The 20922-nt window shown below is 41.7% G+C and overlaps 1 protein-coding gene across 6 annotated transcripts in view; it reads left to right on the top strand.

Annotated features, from left to right (window-relative positions):
- Nucleotides 1–20922, top strand: part of TBCK (TBC1 domain containing kinase) — a 109012-nt gene that overhangs the window by 17313 nt on the left and 70777 nt on the right. For all 6 annotated transcript variants that reach the window (XM_027772926.1, XM_027772927.1, XM_006151164.3 and 3 more), the window contains exon 4: nucleotides 20043–20157. In XM_027772926.1, the coding sequence (XP_027628727.1) occupies nucleotides 20043–20157 (115 nt within the window). The remainder of the gene's footprint in view (nucleotides 1–20042; nucleotides 20158–20922) is intronic.

The following is a 20922-nucleotide window of genomic DNA, read 5'->3' as shown; positions in this document are numbered from 1 at the left end:
GGGTTATCGGGGTTTTTTTTTTTTTTTTTTTTTTTTTTTTGGCTTTCAAGGGCCCTGGTTTCAAAATGTACTTGAAATTATGACAGTGTAGTCACATAAGTTGGAGTTTTACATAAGAGTTCTATATTTTTCTTCCTTTTTTACCTGTTTAATTGAAAGAAGGAAAACACAGGACCAGCAGTTAGCATAATGGCTATGTCGCTGGACTCCCACGTAGTCGACTGTGGTTCACGTCCCTGACCTGGTGGCTTAAAACACACGCCGGGCGCATGTGCGTACATGCCCAAGATCCCGAGAGGAGAATGGAGGAGAAGGGATTGCAGTGTGACCATCCCCCCTGGGGGGTGATTTCTTGCTTTCTGTCTCTCTGTCTGTCTGTCTGGCGAGCACATGCGCCCTATAGCAAAAACCTCTCCAAAAAAAAAAAAAAAAAAAAAAAACAAAAAAAAAAAGAAAAAACGAAAGAAGGAAACCACCAAAAGGTGCCGTTCCTTCGGACATGGCACCTCACAGCCGCCTCCCCCATTCTGCCTCCGCCATACTGCCGTCCTGTGAGTCGCCAAGTTCTGCTGATGCAGCCGCGGTGCCACTTCCCACGTCTCTGCTGGTTTCCACATTCTTTCGTTTAGGCCTTCGCTAGCAAATGTTCAACTTTTAGCTGATCTTCCTAACTTTGGTGTTTCCTTACTGCAGTCACTCCTTTTTCTATGCTACGTTAATATTTAAAGACCAATTTTGCGGCCAGCAGATGGCCTAATGGTTATGTCAATGGATTCCCACATGTTTGACCGTGGTTTGAGTCCCCAACACAGTGGCTTGAAACTCATGATGAGCACGTGTGCATGTGTGCCCAAAATCTCGAGAGGAGATTGGAAAAGAAGGGATTGTGGCATGACCATCCCCACTGAGGGTGATTTCTTGCTTTCTGTCTCTTTGTCTCTCTCTCTCTCTCTCCAGCAAGCATACATGCCCTATAGCAAAAATGTTTCTCTAAAAAAAAAAAAAAAAAAAAAAGGCCAATCTATTCCTTGCTCAAAAATGTTTGGTGTTCAGTAGGTATCTTTTCTCTTTCTAACTTACAATTGTTTGCTAAATTATAGAGTTAAGGAAATAATGGATTGGGACAAGCAGATGGCATAATGGTTATGTCACTGGACTCCCATGTAGTCAACTGCAGTTTAAGTCCCGGACCCAGTAGCTTAAAACTCATGCTGGGTACGTGTGCATGTGTGCCCAGGCTCTCCAGAAGAGAATGGAGGAGAAGGGATTGGCCAGCCCCCCGGGGGTGATTTCCTGCTTTCTGTCTATCTGGCAAGCACATGCATCCTCTAGCAGAAATCTCTCTTAAAAAAAAAAGAAAGAAAGAAAGAAAGAAAAGAATGGTTTATCTGATATACATATGTTTTATTTATGTTTCTGTCTCCTAAAGTTGTTAGCATAAAATTTACATAAAGTAAATGTGTTGAATGAATTAATTATGAATCATCAAAATGAATTAATTATATTTTTAGTTTAGTCATGCAGTTTGAATTATATTTCCCTATTACATCCCTTTTAATCATGTGCCATAATTGTATTTCCCAAGCAAATGAGTTTTGGTGAAAATATGATGTAAGTATGATCTCAGTAATTTGTTTATAATTTTCCTGGAAATGTCTCTTAAAAATAAAATGATACTTGTGGTTAGAGGGATCAGTTTTATTTCCTTTCTCGTGGCTCTCGGGAAGAGTCCACTTCTAAGCTCGTGCAGGTTGTTGGCAGAATTCAGTTCCCGGCCACTGTGGGACCAAGGTTTCCGTGTCTTTGATTACTGCTGAGCGGGCTCTTGGTCCTAGAGGCCACCCGCTGTCCTTGGGGCATGGCCCTCTCCATCTCCAAAGCCCGCCGTGAAGACTCCTCCTCATCACACACTCCACTACACCCTGAATCCCTCCTATTTCCTGTTTCTTATCCCTAGACCCAGATTTCAAGGACTCACGTGAGAAGGTCAGGCCCTCCCAGATAATCCCTCATTCTTGTTTATTTTTTTCTTTTTGAGGGTTTTTTTGCAATAAGGTATATGCCCTCACCAGAGGGAGGTAGAGGAGAGAGAGACAGAGAGAGAAAGAGCAAGTGAGAAATTACCCTGGGGGGATGGCCATGCTGCAGTCCCTTCTCCTCCATTCTCCTCTCAGCAATCCCCCTTTCTTGAAATCATTTGTGCCATCGAATTGTCGGAAGGCCTTGGCATATTTTTACATAGAAAACTACGTCATGATTTTCCTGATGCCCTAATATGTAACGTGACCCAGTCATGGCAGTAAAATCCATGTATCCCTAGGCTTGGGTTTTATGCAAGGCGTGTATTGAACACCAGAGTGGGAACCTGGGAGCATCTTAGAATCGTGCCCACTGCAGTCTGGCTAATGAAAATTTGGGAGAGGTTTTAGACGTACAGGGTGGATGGTAACTGCTGTTCTCCTGTGAGAGTAAGTCACTGTGTCTGAGGCGGCAGGAACTGTGTGTGCTGGGGTCCCCCAGACCACCCCAGCTTCCCGCGATCCACTGGAACCGCATGCAGGACTCAGCGGCCCGACGACTGGGTTAGGGTGGTTGTGCTTAGTTCCTCCAGCAATTGTGACTCCGCATGTGAAGCCGTTGGTTAGGACGTCACCTGGGCACAGGAGGAAAGGGCAGTTGGGGTTGGGCACAGAGGCCCTCGGTACTGTGCGCCGCAGTTGCTGAAGCTGCAGACCCCAGAAAGGAAGCAGCTGCTCCGTCTAAAGCCCACCGTTTGCACGGACCGTCTGGTCTGGCTGAGACGGCATGGTCCACGGCCTTGAACGGGCAAGACCCTATCCTCAGTTGGACCACCCTAGGAGCATTCCCAGCTCACCAGGCACCATTCGGGGAAGCATGCACTTCCTAGGAATGTGCAGCGTCAAGGACTGTTGAGATGCCTTTCTGAGAATCATTAAAGCAGATTTTACAGCTGCTTCCAGCAATTCATCAAGTATGTTAGGACCTCGGAGACGCAGGCTGCTGGTCTCGCTCAGGGCTTGGGTAAAGACAGTTTTGCTTTTTGTTGCTCATTCATCCTTCGTTTTAGTTTTCCATGGCTCCTGTAACATAGTGGCACAAACTTGGCCGCTTCAAACTCAGATCTATTATCTCAGCGCTCTGGAGGTCAGCAGTCTGGCAGACTCTGCTCTTTTCTCGGCTGGCATCGGGTGAGGCAGAGCATTCCTTCTGGAGCTTCTAGGGGACGACCCGTCTCCAGGCATGTGCAGATCCATTGGTGTAAACCCGTGTCGTCGCAGGACTGACGTGCCCACGTCCCTGCTGGAGGGAGTCGGTCACTCCCAGGCACGTCATTTCCTGGCTTCTGGCCCCATTTCTTCATCTTCAGCGCTCATAGGAGCGGGTCTGCCCTTCACAGGCTTTCAACCTCTGGCCTCCCTGCCTCCTCTGCCACCCTCTCTAATTCTTCTGCTTTGCTTTTCTATGTTGAAGGGCTCGTGTGATTACAGTAGGCCCACCTGGATCATTCCAGGTCCTCTCCCTACGCCATGGCAGCAGGGCCCACTGATGGTGTGGTGGGAGGAGAGAGGAAGAGGAGACCAGGTCTGAGATGGGCGGCGTATGTCGTAGATGTTATAACCTCATGTGAGTCAGACGGGTCTTCTAAACCAGTGAGGGGTGCCACACTAGGTCTGGGTTAGACTGGAGACCATGTGCCACTCTGAAGGGGCAGGTCATACCCACCTCTTGTCTCCTATTGTGTAAAGAATGTGGACTGGGGCTTCCAGAGTTCTCACTTTTTTCCTTTTGTTTTGTTTGTTTTGTTTTCATTTTGTTTTTTGTTTTTGTTTTTTACTGTAGGGGACATGCACTCTCCAGAGAGAGAGAGAGAGAGAAAGAGGATGGAGGAAAAGTGAAAAACACCTCCCAGGAGAGATAGCCACATCAGTCTCTTCCCTTCCAATCCACTCTCAGGATTTTGGACATGCACACGCATGCACCGTTGTGTTTTTCAAGCCACTGGGTCTAGGACTCAAGCCCTGTAGTCAGCCATGTGGGATCCAACTGCCTCAGCCAGCAGGCCACTGGCTGGCCCTAACATTTCCAAAAGAATTCAGAATCTGGATTCTTATCTGGAATTCTGAATTTACAATGGTTTAAAATAATTAAAAGTTTAAACATCATGACCCAAACAAATGAGCCGTGTTTTGCCAATTTGGGATAAAAGAAGTTAAGTTATGGAAGAAAGATGATATTTCCTCTACACTTTGTCTAATTTAAATGGTGGTGTCATTGTGGGAAGGAATAAAAAGTACTGTATGTTTAACTTTTATTTTTTAATGTGTTTGCCTTTAGGGTGCATATGCTTGCCAGAGAGAGAGAATGTAAGAAATCCCCCCGGGGGCGTGGCCATGCTGCAGTCCCCTCTCCTCCCTCCTCATCTTGGGATTTGGGGCATGCTTGCCCACATCCAGCCTGGCTTTCAAGCCACCAGGCCTGGGACTCAAACCACAGTCAGCCCTGTGGGATCCAGAGCATTAGCCGCCGCACTACCTGCTGGCCTGTGTGTATTTAAGAGACATTTGCTTATTTTAGGGCACTGGAGTGAGATGGTGGAATAGCTGCATTTTTAAATTCTATCAGTGAGATGAGAAGTAATTACCATAATCTGAGAGTGATAGGCATCATCTTTGGAGACTGTTCTCAGCTGTGAAGACGTTGAGCCCTCCGTCTGCCTATAGCCTCTGTCCGCTGTAACCGTGATTGCGGTCTGTCATTGTCATGCTTCTTATTACAGCAGTTCCTTCGGTAAGTGAGAACGCGTCAGTGAACTCACTCAGGTGAGACTTGTGCTGAGTGGCTCCACTGACTTCAAGGGAACACTTCGAATTCCAGTTTCTGGAATATTGTCTATACTCACGCAAGGCCGAAAACAAACAAACAAAAAGAGACAGAGAAGAAATAGCGATGAATTAATCAATATCATTTCCCACTGGAAAACCTTTGAAGAGCAGAAGCTACTGAATTAATAAATTACAAGAAATCAGTGTAAAAGGACTAAAATTAAATTAGAACTTGCATTAACCTACAAGAGGCTCAGAAGTTTATTTGTTGATTTATCTCCTTTGCTTTATTGTAGAAGAGATTACAACATATATATTTCATTTGTCATAGTGTTTGATGAGTTGATATTTCACTTCGCATGTGAGAAAGTTATAACGGTATACATCTATTTACCCTTTCCTGTCTTTTGGGTATTGTTAACATTTTATATTTTATATTTACTTTTACATAATTATAAATCTGATCATACACTTTTTTTTTTTTTGGCTTTAAACAGTTTCTTTAAAGACCTTGAACAATGAGGAAAGAATTCCTTTGTGTTAAACTATGTATTTACCATTTCCTGAATTTTTATTCCTTTGTTTTGACCCAGTTTTCCATCTGGTATCATTTTCCTTCAGTCTAAAAACCTTCCCTTAAATGTTTGTTTTTATAGTGCAAGTTTGATGCTCTGATTCTTACAGATGTCAGTCATATGTTCAAATGTCTTTATATCACCTGAATTCATTTTGTTCATGGCTGGCTTTTCATTTTTTTAAAAAAGTTCAAACATAGTAAAGTTTGATGATATGTCTTTTTATTTATTGAGTTATATGATTTAAACCTTTTAAACCAACCTGGGATAAACCGAACTCATTCTTGAGGTTTATTCTTTTTATATATTGTTGGACTCAGTGTGCTAATGTTAAGGATTTTGTGTCTATGATCATGAGAATATTGGTCGGTAATTTTATTTTCTGGTAACATCTTTCTCGGGTCTGGGTAACGGTGTTGCCTATAGCTGGCCTAAAAGGATGAGTGAGGAAGTATTTGTTTCCTCTCTGTATGTATTCTAGAGAAAGACAGATAACAACGGATCTACAGGGCAGCGAGGTGGCCAGAGGCCTCCTGAGCTGTCAGATTTCCAATAAAGATTTTAAAGCAGGTATTGTAAATCCATGATAGGAAGCTGTGGGCAATTATGGGCATAGTAAATGAACAGGGGAATCAGCAGATTCACTAACTTGCATTCCTTAGAATTTAAATATGAAACTGTTTTAGTTTGAACAAGTTGCGAGAAATCATCAAAGTTTTGGGAACTTGTGCTACCAAAAACAATTTCTATCTAGTGGCCATCTGAGATGAGACAGCTGGAAAACCAATATAGCTGATGTTTTTGAGGATAACCAAACACATCATTAATGTTTTCATCGAAGACAGCTACTCTCAGCTGAATGGAAGGCGACCCCATCTCTGCATGGATCCGGGCTGCAGCCATGATTGCTGCAGGGCCGGTCCTTGCGTCAGGGTCCAGGGTTGGATCTAATCAATCGCTTGAACCAGTGCTTTATTTGAGCCTTAATGAACAGCAAAGTGAAAGATGGCAGAAATTCTCTTTGTTTAGAAACACAGTTGAAGGTGGGAGTTGTCAAATGATCTCCTCTCTCGTATTATGTCACTCGTAAAATTTTAAAATATGAGCAAGTTTGCTCAGTGAACTTGTCCAAAAGTTAACCTGTTAAAACACATTCCTAAACATTATTTGTTTAGATGTTTCTGTGCTCCCCAGAAACTATTTTAGTTTTGGCGTTGTTAAAATTTGGAAGTTCTTTCGAGCAATAATTGCCAGCATATCTGGGAGCCGTTTCTGGATGGGAAGGCATGTCATGCACCCCTAAGGGCCTCTCTGTTCAGTGTCAAGAGCCACGTGTCTTGTTCACTGAAAGTTGTCCAAGCTAAGAAGAGCAGGACAAGCCCCAGTTCTTTGTCCCTTTTAAAACAGATCTTTGGCCTAACAAAGGACTATTTTTGCTTAGTATTACTCTCAAGATAATATTTCCTTAAAGGCTTTTTGAGGAATGTTAAAAAGCTTTGAAATAATATCAGTGTTGTATAATTTGGTGCATAAATTATTATTGTTTATGGTATGGAAAACAGAAGAAATGTCTTAAAATTCTACCGAAAGATATATAACAGAAACTATCTTAAATTAATAAAAATTAATCAGGAAAATGGTATATATGGTGTGATAGTTAGATCTATAACTTTCCCTCTTCTTTTGCAAGGCGTTTGCTTCCAAAAACCATTTCTACAATTAATTGACAGTTTCTTGGAAACTCTCTTTGAATGAGCTCTTTGTTTACATTAAAAAAAAAAAAAGAAAGAAAACTTAATTTCTTCTGAGAGAGTGAGGGACTCCCAGTAGGACCCTCACACAGCCATGCACACTCAGCCTTAGGCAGCTGGGAAGTTGGCATCTGCTTACAAGCCCAGCACATGCAGGTGCGCCCACAGCACACACCTGGGACCTGCCTGCATGAGTCCATTGCATTAGCACTGCACCACCATCTGGCCCCCTTTTAAAGTTTTCATTTTATTTATTCCATGGGTGAGAGAGCGAGAGAAAGGAACAGCACCCACAAAAGGATTTAATGCCACCATTCACCTGCAGCCTTTGGCCAGCCCAGATCATGGGCAAGCATGGCCTTTACCTGGGAACCTGCTCATGTGATTGCCTGAAAGGGTCATATTTTACTGCTGTGCCACCATCTGGTGATTAAATACTTACAACTATTTTTCATCACAGCATATTTTCTGATCGACCTGGGGTCCTGAACCTCTGATTGGCCTTGTGACTTCCAGCACTGTAGTGCAGTATGCTATGGACTGTACTACCTAGGCTAGACTTCACATTTGTTGGTACAATAATTTTCTATGGCTGCTGCAACAAATTACACAAGCTAGATCGTTTAAAATACCAGAAATGTATTTTCTTGCAGCTCTGGAGGCCAGATTCAGAAATCAGTATGTTGGCAGGGACACACTCCTGTGGAGGCTCCTGGGAAACACTCTCCCTTGCCTTTCCAGCTTCTAGCAGCTGTTAACATTCCTTGGCTTGAGGCCATGTCACTTCCATCTCTTCGTCTGTCACATCACCTGTCCTCTGTGTGTGCCGTGTCTGCGTGTCTCTTTCCCACAAGGGCACTTGACGTTGGATTTTGAGCCAAGCACATAGTCCAGGATGAGGTCATATGCAAACACTCTCTTTTGAGTAAGGTGACGTCCACAGTTTCCAGGAATTAAAACATGGGCTTATCTTTTTGAGAGATCCCCTCTTAGACCACTGCACCAACCAACAAACGGCATACAGGAAAGCCTTTCAAATGCAGGAACTATTGCCTGTTAGATTTCCATTCTACTTGCTAGACCTGTAAACAGGGTTCATTTCTTCTGGCAAAAGAGGTATGGAAAAAAGTTTTATTTGTTTTAATTTGAACTCATTGCAGTGAGGAATACATAACCCATGTCGCTTATGTAATGAATTTATTAAGGGTAAGACTCAGGCATCCCAATAAATAACAGGAATCTTATTTTAAATTGTATTGCTTTTACATTTTCTTGTTACACTTACAGACACAGTACAGAAGGAAACCAACCTTTATTGCATATATACTTAATGCCCAGCTCTGCAACTTACTATATTTAAATCTCACCACATAGCTGCAATAGTGGCTATTATTACCTTATGTATAAAATGAAAAAAAGAAACTTAAAGGTTAGATGACAAGAAAAAGATAGCCTCATGATTTAAACCTAGCTAGAAAAAGATAGCCTCATGATTTAAACTTTGCTTCGTGCAAACGTAAAACCTGTTATCTTTTTTTTTTTCTGTACCATGCTGTCCTGTGTAGCTGAAAGTGAAACAGGTTCATTCATTATGGTCACCGTCTGGAACAGTGGCTCTCACAGTGTGGTTCAGCATGATCCTCACCTGGGGACTTACTAAAATTATCAACTCTTGGGACCCATGCCAGGTCTGTAACGAAACCCAGGGATTGGGGCCCAGTGATGTGTATGTTAATAAGCTCTCAAGGTGGTTCTTCACCATTGCCTTTGGTTAAAGGTTCTTAAAATCTTTCAGGTGGTGGAGAGTAATACAAGATATTGCATTATGCAACTTAAGAAGAGTTTTTTAATTTCTCAATTTTTGTTAATTTATAGAATGTGTATATATAATGTAACCAAACGGTATTATATAATTTAATAAAGATTGTGAGTTTTTTGAGGGAGACCTGGATTTTCGTTTTGTTTGGCGTTGAAGCTGATCACGAGCCTGTACAGGGCTAGTAGCTCGTTGGTCTCCATCTCATTTCGGTTTGGTGTTTTATTTCTCACTTTATAAATCTGCAAACTGAGGCAGGGTGAAGTTGGAACACTGTTCAAGCATAGCAAATTGGTGACAAAGTCTGGCTTTTTGTCTAAACCCCAAACTACTCAACTGTGCTTTCCATATGTATTTTGATCTTATCAAATTCATTTTCTGCTGGGAAGTTATCTAGTATTTATGTTAGAAAGTTGATTTCCCAGTTCATTGTACTACATTGCTAATTATCAATAGTTACTGTCCAGACTTATAGCATTCAGCTTTGACTATCTTAAAGTAAAAGCCAAGTTTAAAATATCTCAGGCTCACAATTTAGAGATATATGGATTTATTGTTTTTCAATTTACTACAAAAGAATATTTGGGAAGAAGTTAACCAATGTATTTTGAAACGTTGAATTTGAGGCAAACTAATTCTTCAGTTTAGCATGAAAGAAGACTCATAATAGACTAAATTAACAATCACTCCTTAATCATAAAAACTATAGGTGACCAATGATATTGAAGTTATGAGTAAACAAATTATGAAGATTTAAATTTTGATTCATTCCTACATCAGACCTAAAACCAGGAGACATTCTGCCTACTTGAAGTTGGCAGCTCGAATGCTTAATTCATCTGAAGACATACTTCCTTCATGGACTGTGCTTTCACTAGGCCTAAAACAGACGCAATTCCAGGACAATTAAAGCAACCACTCTTATCTCTGCTCGCCTAGAACTGACTATGGACTTGACTGTGGACAATGTTCAGAAATTTGTGGCTCAGACAGCTTTATACCTATCATCCTTGAACTCATCCCACTAAAACAATTGCAAATTGATCTATAACAATGCTCTTAGACATTATGAAGCTAGTAGCATTAACCTTTTAAGTTAAAGACAGTAGTTCATTTACCTTCATAATGACATGCTTCAATTAGAGACATCAACATGATTTATTACTATTATATCTACAATTATTACTCTATTATCCTATTTCAACTAAAGGCATCTAAATACAACTATTTCCTAAACCTACCTGTTAAGTGACTAAAAATAAAACAAACAAAAAAGAAAAACAAGGGACTCCTTAAGAACAAAAATAAGTGGAAACCTTTTTGCCTCTTTCATTACTCTAACACTGGTGGTTATTTTAATTGTTATATTCCCAAGTATTTTATTCCCAACCTCCAGTCAACTCATTAATAACCATCTTGTCACAATTGAATAATGACTAATGCAACTAATCATGAAACAAATAATAACCATACATAATACTAAAGGATGAACGTGAGCCCTTGTATGAACCTCACTAATCCTATTTATTGGCTCAACTAATTTATTGGGACTATTACCCCACTCATTTACACCTACAACTCCACTATCATAAATCTAGGCATAGCAGTCCCACCGTGAGCAGGGGCCGTAATTACAAGCATCTCTAGCCCATTTTCTTTCACAAGGTACACCAGTCCCTCTAATTTCTGTACTAAGCATTATCAAATCCGTTAGTCTGTTTATCCAGCCAGTGGCTTTAGCTGTTTAACTAACAGCAAATATGACATCAGGACACCTGCCAGTGCACCCTATCGGGGACACCACCCGGAACTTTCATCTGTTAGTACCCCAACAGCCGTAATTACATTGATTATCTTAGTGTTAGTGACAACCGTTGAATTCTTGAATTCACTGTAGCTCTCATTCAAGTTTCTGGTTTCATCCTTCTCGTTAGCCCATCCAGTAGTAAAATAAGTTAGTTGTTTTTTCACTTCTAAAAACTGATTTTTTTTTCTATTTAAAAAGTTGCTGTGTTAAATATATAACTTTTTCTTAACCAAATGTTGAAATTCAGTATGTGATAAATATCAAATTAAAAACTTCAAAGATATCCACTCATCATTAAAAATAACCTGTCTCTAAATTCTAGAAGTATAAACAAGTGAATCTTTAAAAGTTATGTTCTGGTTGAACTCTTTCATCGAAGTTACAGAAAGAGTTTCTTTATGTAATATCTTAATCATTACCAAGTATTTCATTTTTCCTCTTTTTGTCTTAAATCATACAGTAGCTAGCTACATTTCATCTGTGTTTCCTTAACATTTTACCTCATGCTGATACCAAGAAAGGCAAGTTTTAGACGAAAAGGAAAATTTCTGTGGGAGTGGTCAGGTTTTATAAGGTGAAAGAACATCTTGAACTCATAGACTCCAGAATGTGTTTCCTCTCTTGGTTTGCTGACAGTAAGGGTGTTTTGGCTGGTGGAATGGCCCTTCAAAATAGTACGGACTGTGGCTCAGAGGAGCAAGCCCGTGTGGTTTTAGTTACCACCTAGACCTGAACAGCTTCCAGATTTGCCTCCCATCCCTGGCCTCTCATCTCTTCCTTGGCCTCCCTTTCTAACACTCTGAATAACATCTCTTCATGGAAACCCTGCAGATACCAGAAAGCACTGACGTTTGAGGCCGATGGGAATTCCTGATGACAACCAAGTTTCGTTTACTGTTTTAGCCATCTAGTGACAAGATTGTCTTACCACTCTGTATACACTGGTTCATTCCTGCTGCTTTCACTAAATAAAAGACCAAGTGTTGTGTGTTTTAAAATGAGCACTTTCCGTGTATAGCCATTATGTGAACTTGAGCAATGTATATTTTCCTAACTGGCTGAAGGATTAGACATTCTCTCTTGTCAGTGGAGCTAACCACTTGGACACATTGCTCCTATGACATGTTCTCTGAGTTGTTGTTTCAGTGGTAAAGAATTTTCGTCTAGTTTTCTGCACCTTCTTGTACCACAGTGTGGTATCTTGTTGTACATTTATTTAGCACCTAATATTTGATCCATATTTACTGAACACCTACCCCACAAGCACTGCGGTAGACGCAGGGCATCCTCGCTATGAATAAGCTAGTATTGCCTCAAGGGACAGCGGGAGAGATAAGCTGATACGGGATTACCATGAAATTAACAAGCCCTGCAACCACTGGGTGGTCAGCAAAGTCATGATGTGTTTTTCTGTGCAAAAATGTGTCATGACTTTTCCAACAATCCAATACAAAGGGGTTTCAAAAATATGAATTTACATTAGTGTAAAGAAATTTTGGAATCAATATATAGTTTTTTTCATAATACATATTTTCCAATAATTTTTTGAAGACCCTGTGGGTGTGCTGCCAGAATATAGGAAAGGGAGTGCAGATCTCCGGGATGCAGGGCCATTGGATCATAGGCCACCAAGGATCTTGTCAAAAGATTACGGAGATGGCACAGTAGGTATGGAATGAGGAGTAAAGGAGTGGCTGAAATAACGGAGGGTCCTTAAGTAGGATCTTCAGGCCTTGGTGAGATTTAAAGAGCGAGTCCTCGGGAATGAGAAATAGGTATAGCAGGTTGCAGCTGAAAATCTGGATGTTTTAAGTAAATTGGGCAGTGTCTTGTGTCAAAGATCTGGATTTGGAGATATTGCCTGTGTTAGATAAAAACCAGTGGCTATAAACATGTGAAGTGAGCCGCCCCATCTACTTATTACACCCATGACGTTGGTCATCAGCTGTATGTTTAACCAACAGCTACAGATGGTGCAGGGATAACTGAATCAGAAACACACTGCAAATTTCTTTTGAAAGAAACGAGGAAAAGTTCAACAAAATATACTTACGATTGTACCAACCTAATATATTTGGAAATTCATTAAACCGTGGACAAAATCCAAATATAAATAATTGTTCATGCCTAGAAACTGTCAACATTTCCTCTCCGTAGTGCTGGTGGTGATGGTGTTTTTCATTTTAGTTTTAACTTTACTTTCTGAAGATTTTTTATTATGGTAGGTCTGTTTGGTTCTCATCACTGTAATATAAATAAGTTTCCAAATTCTGCTTTCTCTGAAGACAAGGGGAGAGGAGGGGTAATTTTCATTTGATAGCATAATTGCTTTTTTTTGAAATTGTAAGTTTCTGAATTTATCTTTGCAGCTATACTGTAGGCTTCTTTTTTTAAAGAGAGATTTTTGCTATAGGGTATGTGTACTCGTCAGAGAGACACAGACAGAGAGACAGAAAGCCAGAAATCACCTGGGATCTTGGGCACACACGCACACTCCCGGTATGAGTTTTAAGCCACCGGGTCCAAGACTTGAACCATGGTTGACTATGTGGGAGTTCAGCGACATAATCATTATGCCATCTGCTGGTCCCAACTGTAGGTGTCTTCCTTTTTGTATTTTTTTTCTCTTTTTTTTACCAAGTAACTATTTTATGTATGTACCAGCAATTTGAGGCAGACATGAATGAACAGGAATACTTGGAGGATGATGCCGACTGAAAACATTTCAACATATTCACAGCCCAGTCAGAATATTATGGTGCTATGTAGTATAAACAATTGTTCAGTGATATTTCCATTTATTTCACTTTTAGTAATAAAATTTTTTCTATCTCATATATGATTGAACACATAGTTTGCTTTAAAATTAACAGTCATGACTGAAGAAACAAGTTTATTTTTCTAATCAAGTGACAAAGCTGCTGAATCTCAAGGCCTCAACAAAAGTTGCATTGCATTATTTTCATTTGACAATAAGATCTTCTAACTTGATTGTCCTTGGTGTATAGTGGCTTTGTTTCATGACGGACAGTTAACGGGGACCACTGCTTTCGGGGGTTCTATCAGTTGACTCCTCACTGCCAGCACAGTAGCTATTTGGCATGCCTTCACTGACAGTCCATCCACCCGGACCTCCATATCCTGGTTGGCTGCCAGGGCTTCATTCCGCTGAATATGATCTTCCTGAAATCTGGGTGCTCTTCGTGTCATTTTTAGATACTTCTGCGAGCAATGTTCTGAACAGGCGATCTCTCCAGGTTTCCCTTCTCTTGCTGTAAAGTCCTGAACGCAGTCTGAAAGGCCTGTTTCTGTAAGTTTATTGTAGGTTCCAAGGAAGTCCTTAAACGGTTTCATGTGATCAGATTCCGCTATCCGCGCAGCCGTCTCCCTGGGGTATGTTAGTCACCTTTTCCCATGCGAGAGTTTCCTTGTTCTGGGAAAGTAGCTGTCCAGCCTTCGCTCGAATGTCTCCAGTGAGGCCTGTTTTCATACTCAGGCACAAGCTGTGGCATCCTGCCCCAATACGGGGCTTGGGGGCTGCACCCCGGCTGGAGTCTAGGAGCCGTGAGGGTCCAGGTCAGGAGGTCTTCGGGTCTTCCACGAATTGCTTGGGTTTTAGTTCACACTTCAGTCTTGGGGGGGCGATGTGCTGTCTCTGTAAGTTTCTTAATTGTGGAGATTGAGTCTTGCTCTTGGTATCTGAAAACGAATTACCCAGCAGCTAATAGTCACTCAGTTGGTATTTTGAATATGAACGAAAGTACCTTGAAGTGCCATCATCAGCCGTATTACTCTGAGAGCTGCATTTGTTCATGTCTGTATTTTTATAATCTCCGTGAGTCTTGTGTTCCCTTGTCAGGGAAATGGTGACAAAGTAAATGCTACCCTCCTGGTCTCTAAAGTGACAGTAGTAACTGGAAGTTTCAGAGTGTTTTCTGACTTGAAGTGTAATTTACATTTTCCAGGTTAGCGATGGACTTCTTTGTCAACCAGATTCTGGCTTAGGGGACTGCATCCGTGAGGGCCTGTCGCCCTTTGCCAGTCCTTTTTTCTAATTGTTTGACCCCCTTCTCTTAAGCCTAAATTTCCTTCTAGTGTCCTTTTCAATTAAACTATAACATATTAACTATTAGAAGACGTCTGTTATTTTTACCTTACTTTTCCATTATAATTTCATTAGCTATTTTAGAAAAGGTCTCATGACTGAAGTTCTTGACAGTGTTAAAAGTATATAGCTTTAAAAATAATAAAGTATACAAAATTCCACAAATACTGATTGTTCTGTCTCCTCATTATATAAAATAACATTAATTTTTCTTCGCCTTTATACCTTATGTTTTGAACCTAAATTTACAGTAGGATTCTAAGAGTACAAAAGGGCAGAGAAGTAAGTCATATTCGGTTTAGTTTAAACCGAAGAGTTTTATTTTCTTCTGAAGAGAAAAGGAAAGGATAAATAACTCAAATGTACTGACATAATTGCTTATGTTGAAATTATCATGAGTTCATCATGATTTTAACGTGAAGAGGCTTTCCAACATGAAAATCTAGTGTCTGGTATCTCAGTCAGCTAGGAAGGGCACGAAATGGAAAGGGTGCGTGCATGCCGTCTTCTGCGTCTTGCAGTCTCAGAACTGTTAGCGTTTGGATCTGATTTCTGGAGAGATGTCCCTGCTAAGTAGTGTGCCGCTGAGGCCCTCTAGTGTCACAGCTGAACATGGCAGTGTCTGTAAGGCAGGCGTTTGTGTGTGTGTGTATGTGTATGTGTGTGTGTGTGAGAGAGAGAGAGAGAGAGAGAGAGAGAGAGAGAGACGGACAGAGAACGAAATCCAGAGAGGTTCAAGTTGACCTGTAGAGCCAAATGAGCTCACAGAACTAGTTCATGTTTTATTTGTTAATCAATCCTAAGGAAAGCTTGTCTTCTTCTCTTTTTAAAATATTTTTCTTTGATGGAGGTCGTGCACGCACACGTGAGAGTGGGAGAGGGGAGCACCCTCTGCGGTCTGGGCATATCGCGGTCCCCTGCCTCCATTCCCCAACCCATCCGGCCCTGGGCACTTGCACACGTGCCCAGCAAGTGTTAAGTGAACTGGGCTGGAGATTCGAAACCAGTCACTGTCATTTGAAATCCAGGTCCCTCGAGCAGCGTCCAGGTTCCTGCCATGCCAGGGAGCTAGCAAGTCGTTGTTTTTAAGAGGTTTCTAATTCATTCCTGAGCACACATTTATCAATGCAATTCAGCTTTTGGTTTTTGTTTGTTTGTTTGTTTTTAGGTTTTTGCCATAGGGTGCATGCACTCATTGGAAAGACAGAGAAAGATAGAGGGAAAGTGAGAAATCAACCCCAGGGGGATGGCCATGCCACAATCCCTTCTCCTCTATCTGCTCCTGGGATCTTGGGTGAACATGCACCCGGCGTGATTTTCAAGCTACTGGGTCCAGGACTTGAACTGTGGTCGACCCTGTGGGAGTCCAGTGTCTCAACCTCCATGCCACCTACTGGTCCCAGTGCAATTTTTTTTAGATTAGATTCTTACCTCTAACAATACTGATGACTCACAAATAAAATTTGTTTTGAAAACTCTATTCCAAATTGTGCTTGTTTTGCACATTTCCAATTTACTTAAGACTGATATGGCTTTAATATGGTAGGAGCTATTTGATATAAAGGAAACATTTTAAGTCAGTTTATAGCATTTTCTATAAATAGTTATGTTGTTATTTCTTGTTTACACCCAATATGAGGAATATCACTTTATTGCTATACTTGAAAATATGACTGATGGGGTCAGCCACGTTGTGGTGGTCAAGGTGCTGAATCCCACAAGGCCAACTGAACAGTCTGAGTCATGGACCCAGTGGCTTTAAAATCATGCTGGGTGTGTGTGCGTGTGAGCCCACAGCCCGCTAAGAAGGAAGAAATGGAGGAGAAGGGATTTCAGCATGACTGACCTTCATGGGAAGTGACTTCTGGGGAGGAATAACAGGACTTCGCAACAAAACTGGAATCAGACTGGGGTTGGACCTCTCATCTTTAACAAACAATGCCATGACAATGGAGAAGTTCTTTTCAACATTAAGGGCAAAAATAAGATATGTTCAGATATGCTGTGCTTCAAAATGTTCTACTCATGCTCCTTGTATAAAAAATTTTACTCTAGGACACATTCTAGCTAAATAAAAATAGTACGAGAGAGAAAAATTATACTAGCTGATAATCTTTATGCATCCAGTTGTAAGTATAAAATTACAGTGTCTATTCTGGTGGCCGAAATTTCTCTTTTTTTAAGTTCATTTATTTTTTTCTTCCGTTGGAAAGAAAGAAACACGGGAAGAGAAAGGGGTACAGGTGCCCCAGAGCCTTACTGCTGCACCCTGCCCGCAGCCCCCGCAGCCCGTCCGCCGACCCGGGCAGCCGAGGCAGCTCCGGGAGGGCGCAGGGTAGGAGCCCGGGACCTTCTCCGTGGACTCAGTTGCTGCCGCACCGCCTTCTGGTCCCGACACAGGGCTCCTGGGAGCTCGGGTTAAGTGACCCGGGTTGCCGTTCTCGCCTCTGCGTCGTGCCGCAGGGAATGTTTATCCATGCTGACGTGGCCGTGTGCTGGCCACTGTCCCTCCCTCTCCGAGTGAAAGCCAGAGACCCTGCAGTGGCCTAATGGACAGACATGCTCGGCGCCTCGCGCACTTCCGAGGCCACGCGCTGCTTTGCTCTTGGCTCGCTCCTGGCGCCAGATTGCGATCGAGTGACCCTTTCTTGAGCTGGCGAGTGTTTTACCAGTTCGGGGCTTTGCTTGCTGAGCCCTCTGCCTGGATTCCTGGGTTGTCAGGAAAGTCATGACTACTTTTTTGTGTAGAAAACATTGAAAAATATGCCATGATTTCCCCAACAATGAACTACGTGTTTCCCGGAGAACTGGCCCTTCTTTCTCACTTCCTTTAGGGTCCTGTGTCACCCTCTGGATGAGACCGTCCCTGACCACATTATATAAAATACTTGATATTTTTCCTTTGCATTTAATCATTATAGGTCATACTCTCTGTTTACTTCTTTATTTGTTTAGCCTTCAAGAAAGAAATGTAGGGCTCTTTTACTTATAAAAGTTGATAATGTGAATATGTACAATGTAATCATTGTGATGTAAATGTAATATAACCAATAAACATCGAGTGGGGGAAAATGAGAACATTGTAAAACCATTTATTATAGGGACCAGCAGCTAGCGTAATGGCTATGTCACTGGACTCCCATGTAGTCAACTGTGGTTCGCATCCCAGACCTGGTGGCTTAAACTCACACCAGGTGCGTGTGCATGCATGCCCAAGATCCCGAGAGGAAAATGGAGGAGAAGGGATTGCAGCGTGGCCATCCCCCCAAGGGGTGATTTCTCCCTTTTTGTCTCTCTGTCTCTGTCTTAATGGTGAGCACACATGCCCTATAGCAAAAACCTCTCAAAAAAAAAAATAGTGAAAAAACCATGTATTATCATGTGTCTTAACAGTTCATTATAAAATGAAAGTCCAGGACCAGCCTACTAAGGATAATCCTTCAGGAAAGTGAGACGAGGGTAAAAGAGGAGAGGCAGATTTTAGCTTTTCCGCTCTGGTTCTTTCTTGTTTTAAATGTTCTTTGATGAATTTCTGCTATGAGAGACAGGCACCCTCAGATGGTCTCACGCCCCCTCCCACCCCCAAGCCCAGCCGGGCTGTGTCATGGGCGCACACTCGCATGCCTAGTGTGCCCAGAGAAGTCCCGGGATGGGAGGCTCCAGCTGTGCCACCTGCACCCACCCAGCCCCTCATCTCTGTCCTCATGGTTTTAATTTAGGGGAAAGGGTGGGATTGTAATGATTCTTTTCTTTTTGCAAATCATTGTTTTTAAAGTCAGGTTTATTGGGACAAATTTTACATACTTAAAATTTTACCCTTTTTATATTGTTTCTAACTTCCTACATAAGCAATTAATTTTTGTTAAAATTCATGTTAGCGCTTGTGTGAATGCATAAGAGAGAGAGAGAAGCCCTCTCATCGAGGCTCGTCACACCACAGTCCCTTTGCCCAGCCCCAGGATCCTGCATGTGCCTGGCGTATTTCCATCCCGACTGGCAGGGGCCCGTGACGTGCCTTCCAACTCCCAGTCCAGCATGCCACTGAATGCTCCACAGAGGTTGGGCCCAGGAGTGATTTTTGATGTAAAATAATTGGCAGAACAGGAATGGTGTTGGTAAAAGAAAAAGGAACTGGCCTTCGGTATAGATGGTGGTTAGGGGAAGCTTAGAGAAGGTGGGAGTAGTGGGAATGTTTGTATTCGGTATAGATGGTGGTTAGGGAAGCTTAGAGAAGGTGGGAGTAGTGGGAATGTTTGTATTCGGTATAGATGGTGGTTAGGGAAGCTTAGAGAAGGTGGGAGTAGTGGGAATGTTTGTATTCGGTATAGATGGTGGTTAGGGGAAGCTTAGAGAAGGTAGGAAGTGAGAATGTTTGTAAATCGTAAACTACCAGAAGTCGGCCCATGGATTGATCTGGAAAATCAGCTAACTTATACACCATGAAATACACTATTGCTGTGTTTCAGAGGCTTAGACATTTTGTGTTGGTCAGAAAGATGGTTTTTATTGCCTTAATTCTACCATATATCTGAAAGTTTCCTGATAATTTGGCAAAGCCAAACTGACCAAAGGCCAGTTGTACCCATTTATTTATTTATTTATTTTTGGAGAAGTTTTTGCTATAGGGCACATGTGCTCACCAGAAAGACAGAAAGAGACAGAAAGCAAGACACCACCCCCCAGGGAGATGGCCACACCGCAATCCCTTCTCCTCCATTCTCCTCTTGGGATCTTGGGCACACATGCAAACAAGCCCAGTGTTAGTTTAAGCCACTGGGTCCGGGACTCGAACTGCAGCTGACTACATGGGAGTCCAGCCACATAACCATTATGCCAATTGCTGGTTCCCAGTTATACCCTATTATAAATAATACACACCATCAAAATGAAACCTCTTTTCTGGGAACAAATAGGGTAGTCTTTAGGAAGCCATAGGGGTCTTATCAGGTCAATTCTTTTATAATCAGAAAATTGAAAGTATGTACAAGTAAATACTGTAGAAAATGTGTAGATTCTATTTTCTCTGAGCGGAGGAGGAAGATGAAAACATAACTGCATGTTTCTACTAGGTCTCATTTCAGGTTCTCAGAACAGGTTCTACGTGTGCTTTGTAACTGATGTTTGTCCTCCTGTTCCCTTTGTAGCTATTCGAAGGTTTTGTGCATAGCGTTCGAGGTACTCCAGGGCTTGCAGTATATGAACAGGCACGGCATAGTCCACCGGGCACTGTCTCCCCACAACATCCTGCTGGACCGACAGGTAATGGTCAAGGAATTAATGCATTTTTATGTATTGCATGAAATGGGAAGCTTGACCCAGACCCACTCAGTTATCAGAGGAATCATAGAATAATAAGTTTTAAGACTATTCATAATGAAAGACTATATGAAAAGACTACATGGTTGTTAAAAAGGAAAGAATCTTTAAATTATTTAATTCTATGTCTTTCACATGGATTATTTTCCCCCCAGCCTCATTTTCTAACTTTGTTTTATTCTTTTCTTTCGCTTTTTAAAAAATGTTTACTTATTTATCTCTGCGTAAGAAAAGGAAACAGAGCAAGGGGCAGCACCCCCAACGTGATGCAGTCTGACCTCCAGCCTTGGCAGCCAGTCAGGTTCACCAGCATATGTACGGGCACAGGGAGAGCTCGGGGCGTGGACCTGGGCCCCTCCCACGCGGCCTCAGCAGCATCACATTGTGTTAAAGTTACAGCACCAGGCAGGCTCCTTTATCGTAACCTTTTGACTAGACTTGCAATCCCTGAAAACTAATTTCTCTGTGCAAATGGCTGGAAGCATTCTAACTTAGGACTTAAGACAAATGAGAGAGAGCATCATTAAATTTTTTCCCTTTGTCAAAAGCCTTACTAACAGGAGCAGCAAACATTTTTTTAAAATTTGATTTGTCCTCCTGAGAGATATGTAATATATATTATATGTATTCACATGTGTGAATATATATATATATATATATATATATATATATATATATATAGTAAATACAGAGCAGCCACACTCTTTG

This window comes from Tupaia chinensis, unplaced genomic scaffold (assembly GCF_000334495.1).
Source record: "Tupaia chinensis unplaced genomic scaffold, TupChi_1.0 Scaffold000315_1, whole genome shotgun sequence".
In the NCBI taxonomy this organism is placed as follows: domain Eukaryota; kingdom Metazoa; phylum Chordata; class Mammalia; order Scandentia; family Tupaiidae; genus Tupaia; species Tupaia belangeri.
Note: the sequence above shows the minus strand (reverse complement) of the source record. Positions and strands in the feature narration are given on the sequence as shown.